Consider the following 4,813-nt stretch of genomic DNA (forward strand, 5'->3'; position numbering starts at 1 on the left):
TACCCTTTCCTCTGGAGGGTAGCTCGTAGCATCAAACAACTTCTCTATCTCCCTTAACCATCCTTCCAAAATAACCGGATCAGCAGCATCATTGTATGTAGGTGGCCTATGGCGATCAAAGCGGTCAAAGGCGGATTGACCCCTAGTCGCCTGATTATTTTGATTGTCTAAGTTAAGATCGCATTCTCGAATGTAGCAAGTCTTCGGCGAGTAGCTTCCTTACTCTCTTTCACGTTTCACATGCTTCTTGGAGACATACTTCCAAGAAAATTTCAAACATTGTTATTCACTTCTAGCTTATGCCCTAGGAGCACTAAATGAAAATTTTTACATCAATTCATCGCGATCCTAATGTTATAGTTTAGACTTTATTAATCCCTAAGAACTTACTAAAATAAGTCATAGAACCATTTGGCTCTGATGCCAACTGTAAAAACCCGTCTTTTGAAAGAAGAAAGGTTTCGAAAATAACTTTTAAGTCGGTTGTCACGTAGTCTTAAAAAAAATAATTGGATGAGAACCACAATATAAACCTCATAAACCGTAAAGTATATAAAACTTAAAGGTACAAAATCTTATTACATTATTGCAGAAAAAAAAAATCCTTTAAAAGAAAAGAAATAAAAGTCTTAAGGTCTAAATGTAAGAGACAAGATGAGAGGAACAGTCCTAGAGCACACTCTCACACTTCCTACCCGTACGGTAGTAATCATGCTATCATTCACCATCTGTGTAAAAATATAAATCCACAATCAATAAGGAGTAACTAGCTGTCCTTCCAAATCATAAAACACATACAATATTATCTCTAATTACAAAGAAATTTAAAACTTTCATCCATTAGTTAAATGTAAATATAAATCCAACTTAAAAACAAATCAACGTATGTGAAAAACAAATTTAAAACATTTACACCTTTCATACAATATAAATACCTTAATTTAATTTAAATAACTTAGTAAATCGAACAATTATTATTTCACAAATTTTCAAAACATAATCAACACACTACAACATAATTTGCTTTTAGTGGGATATAATTAGCAACACTTATTTTAAATGTCGCTATTTCAAATTTCTAATAGTATATATAGAGGATTTAGTGACATTTATTAGACCCTTTAGCAGCATTATAAAAAATCACACTAAAGCTTATTGCGACATAGGATCTAGTGATATTTGTCAAAAATGCCACTATACACTGTAGTAACAATTAAATATGCCACTAAAGATCAAATAAAGTGTCGTTAAATCACTTATAGTGGAACTAAAAATAAAAACAAATAATTATTACACTAAAAATATTAATCAGTGGCATTTTTTTAATGCCACTAAATCCAATGTCGCAAAAAGTTAAATTTGTTGTAGTGACAAGTGGAGAAGGAACGAACGCCGTGTTAGATGCCCACAAGATGGCCTTTCACTAATACCTCCTAAGGTTTTTGGGCGAACCCCGGTCTATAAAATAAACCTGTCTAAGAATGGTCAACTCTCCCCTAGCAGTGGATGCCTCCTTTACCTTACACCACTGGGTACTGGGACGACAACAATTAACCTAAGCATTTATATGTATCATCAGTAGCATATTCTAATCATTTAGAGATGCTAAAACAGGCCTTACACTCTTATGACTCCTTACTCGCACAAAACACACAAAATTAATCTTTAATTATAAAATCACCATCAAAATATTTTGAGATGTCAAAATAGGTCTTACACTCAATTCTAACATCTTACTCAATATGCTTTATCAAATAAATATAATATTTCAGCAAATAAGTTCCAATTTTTTTTTTATAAAAATACCAAAACGAATGTTATGAGTAATATCTGAGTTTGAGAATAAAGTCAACTCTAAATTTGACCAAGTCAACATAAGTCAACCCTATTACAAACTTTTAGCAAAGAAGTAATGTTATTCTACTCAAAAGTACAACTTGATCAACAACACTCCTAACATCTCAAAAGTAACATTACTTTTCAAAATTATAAAGTCTTAAAATAAAATACTATAGTGCTTATTTTTGGTCTAAAATTTATAAATTTATCAAGAACTAAAATAATAACCAAATTTATCCTATTATTCGAGAAATGGCCAAACGATCTAATTAAATAGTTTAACATTGACATCACTAAATTAGATATAAAAATAAATAAATAAATAAATAAATAATAAATAAATAAAGTCAACAATACAACCTACGGTCCTAATTTTAACATGCTATATATAACATATTATATATATTTTTTAACTTATCAATACTTATTAGCTAATTTCTCTAACTTAGTTCCACCATTCTTTGTTATTATAATTTGCACTACCCTAGTTCTATCTTTTAAGTATTCAATCCATTTCCACCATTCCACCTAATTGGTTCTACCAATTTTTACTAATTAATTCTACCAACCTAGGTCTATTATTTAGATAATCTAATATATTTCACTGTCGATTATCAGTCTATCATCATAAAAGTTTGCAAGCTAACTTTTTGTCTCAATTGACCATTAATAAAACTAAGTGGCCGTAGTAATTATATATTCAATATCGATAATAACAAATTTAATAATCAAATTAATTATCCCTTCAGTTTATAAGACACAACAAAAAAATTATATTTTATATTTTGGCCTCTAAAATAAGAATTAATTACGAATTATTACAGTGTTAATGTTTAGTGATTTTGCGAATTACAACCTTGTTTTTTTATTTTTTGCGAATTACAGCCACCATATTTCAATTTTGACCAGCATTCAGGCCAGGTGAACGATTCCGTACAGATGGACCAGTTGACATGCCATTTAACCTTTGACTTCCCTTTTTTTTTTGCTTTAATTTTGTTTTTGTGAGTTTTTTTTTTCTTTTTCTTTTAGTTTTTCTTTCCCCAATTACTTTTCTCTCTCCTTCTTCTTCTTCCCCAATTACCTCCATTCTCTTCTCCTCATCCATTGTTACACATAATTAAAAACCCTCTTAAGTCTTAATCCAACTAAATCTCTGTATATTCATCAACATAATGTGTTTTCAAAGACATTGCCTCCATGGGTCATCACAAACAAATCAGACTTCAAGCAAACCAACAAGTCGAGCGCCGCTAGGGTCGTAACATGCTTTTTGAAGCCATCTAACTTCTCCTTGTTTGCCAATTCTTCCTTCATCACCTGTATAAGAATCGAAATCAACAATAATTCCAGCGATTTCATTGCTGTTGTAGCTTCAAGGAGGAGCATACATTTGAACACCAACACAAGTCGAAACACTTCTTTAAAAAGGGTGTTAGAAAGAGGTGATAAAAACTTTTTCAAATTAGGAAACATGTTTCTGAGAGGTGCCATTCTACTTTGTCCCCCATAAACTTGCCCAGACGCAACATATATTTGGGTCTCTTTCGGATAACCCATTAAGCGTAGAATAACAACTACTTCCCCGGGTTCAAGTGGGATTAAAAAGGTTTTTTAATTATGTGTAACAATGGAGGAGGAGAAGAGAATGGAGGTAATTGGGGAAGAAGAAGAAGGAGAGAGAAAAGTAATTGGGAAAAGAAGAATTAAAAAAAAAAGGGAAAAAAAACTCAAAAAAAGTTAAAACAAAGAAAAAGGACTCAAAGGGAGGATTCTTTCCCAGAATTGGCTTCCTGGGAGGCTATCAATGGCCATATATGCAAAGTATCCCCAAAGAACAGAGGTGGGCATCAGCTTAATCACGGGCAAAGCAAACATAGCACTGCTTCTTAAAAATGTAATAATCACTAACAAAATGATTTTTACTAATAAAAGTACTGCACTTACCTGCTTCTTAAGAGTAGCGAGGCTCTTACTATGCATTGGAGACTGCGGAAGGACGCCATTTGATGGAGGAAGTCCAATAAGTCCGCAAACTAATGTCTACAATTGCGTACAACATTATTTCAGAAAGTAACCTTAATGGTTATAATCAATTTTCATTGAAATACAATTTTTAAACAACAGGTTTATTATGTACTCAATATACCATAAATCCAAGCACCAAGATATCATAGTGGTAAGCAGAAGGTTTTCTTAAATTGAAATCTTTTTGCTGTGCGAGTTTTAGTTGGATTAGAAGGTTTCTTAATTATGTGTAACAATGGAGGAGGAGAAGAGAATGAAGGTAATTGGGGAAGAAGAAGAAGAAGAAGAAGGAGAGAGAAAAGTAATTGGGGAAAGAAAAATTAAAAGAAAAAGAAAAAAACTCACAAAAGAAATTAAAACAAAAAAATAAAGGAAGTCAAAGGTAAAATGGCTGGTCAACAGGTTAATCTGTACGAAACCGGTCACCTAGCCTGAATGCTGGTCAAAATTGAAACATGGTGGCTGTAATTCGCAATTAATTCCTAGAATAATTATAACTTACATAAATAAAATATTTTTTATTCCTTCACATGTCTAAATTTTACATATAATTAAAAAAAAACATTCAATGTGTATTAAGAAAAAAAAAGGATATGAACTGTATGATCAAACCACTTTAGCTAACTAACGACTATGACCTAACAATGATACTTTAATTTATCCCTTTAACTAAATGAAACAAATATAGGTTTACTAACTCATTTTGAAAATAATATTATTTTAAGTTAAAAGTAATTTATATTTATTAAGAGTTACCATTTTAGGATAACTAAATTATAATGTTTGCCCAAAATTTTTTTGGGGTGTTACATATTATGCACATTATGCGTGATTTTACCTTGTTCTTGCCTTCAGTTTCTTTTGTGGTTATTTCAGGTATTTCCGAAGGTTTCAAGGTCAATCCCCTTGTGTTTGAGGCTTTGGCACGCATGTCGAGACTTCCTCG

General features: G+C 31.5%; 1 protein-coding gene across 2 annotated transcripts; it reads right to left on the minus strand.

The window, feature by feature from the left end:
• Nucleotides 1-460: 460 nt before the first annotated feature.
• On the minus strand, nt 461-4,167 carry LOC130809469 (protein PECTIC ARABINOGALACTAN SYNTHESIS-RELATED-like). Of its 2 annotated transcripts, XR_009040816.1 has the most exons (4): nt 3,989-4,167; nt 3,787-3,882; nt 2,696-3,159; nt 461-728 (listed from the first exon to the last, which is right to left on the minus strand). XR_009040816.1 is itself a non-coding variant. In XM_057675262.1 (3 exons), the coding sequence occupies exons 1-3, from the start codon at nt 3,989-3,991 to the stop codon at nt 3,007-3,009; spliced, it is 252 nt and encodes an 83-aa protein (XP_057531245.1). In that variant the 5' UTR covers nt 3,992-4,167. The 2 variants fall into 2 exon arrangements, 1 of the variants encoding a protein (XP_057531245.1); XM_057675262.1 differs by lacking the exon at nt 461-728 and having other exon boundaries at nt 3,007-3,159.
• Nucleotides 4,168-4,813: the final 646 nt, after the last annotated feature.

Source organism: Amaranthus tricolor, chromosome 3 (assembly GCF_026212465.1).
Source record: "Amaranthus tricolor cultivar Red isolate AtriRed21 chromosome 3, ASM2621246v1, whole genome shotgun sequence".
Classification (NCBI taxonomy): Eukaryota; Viridiplantae; Streptophyta; class Magnoliopsida; order Caryophyllales; family Amaranthaceae; genus Amaranthus; species Amaranthus tricolor.

Excerpts from the sequence above, each read along its gene's own strand:
- LOC130809469 (XM_057675262.1), bottom strand. Across the intron at positions 3,160-3,786 it reads TCGCTACTCTTAAGAAGCAG|GTGATGAAGGAAGAATTGGC; the intron begins GTAAGTGCAGTA and ends ATTCTTATACAG.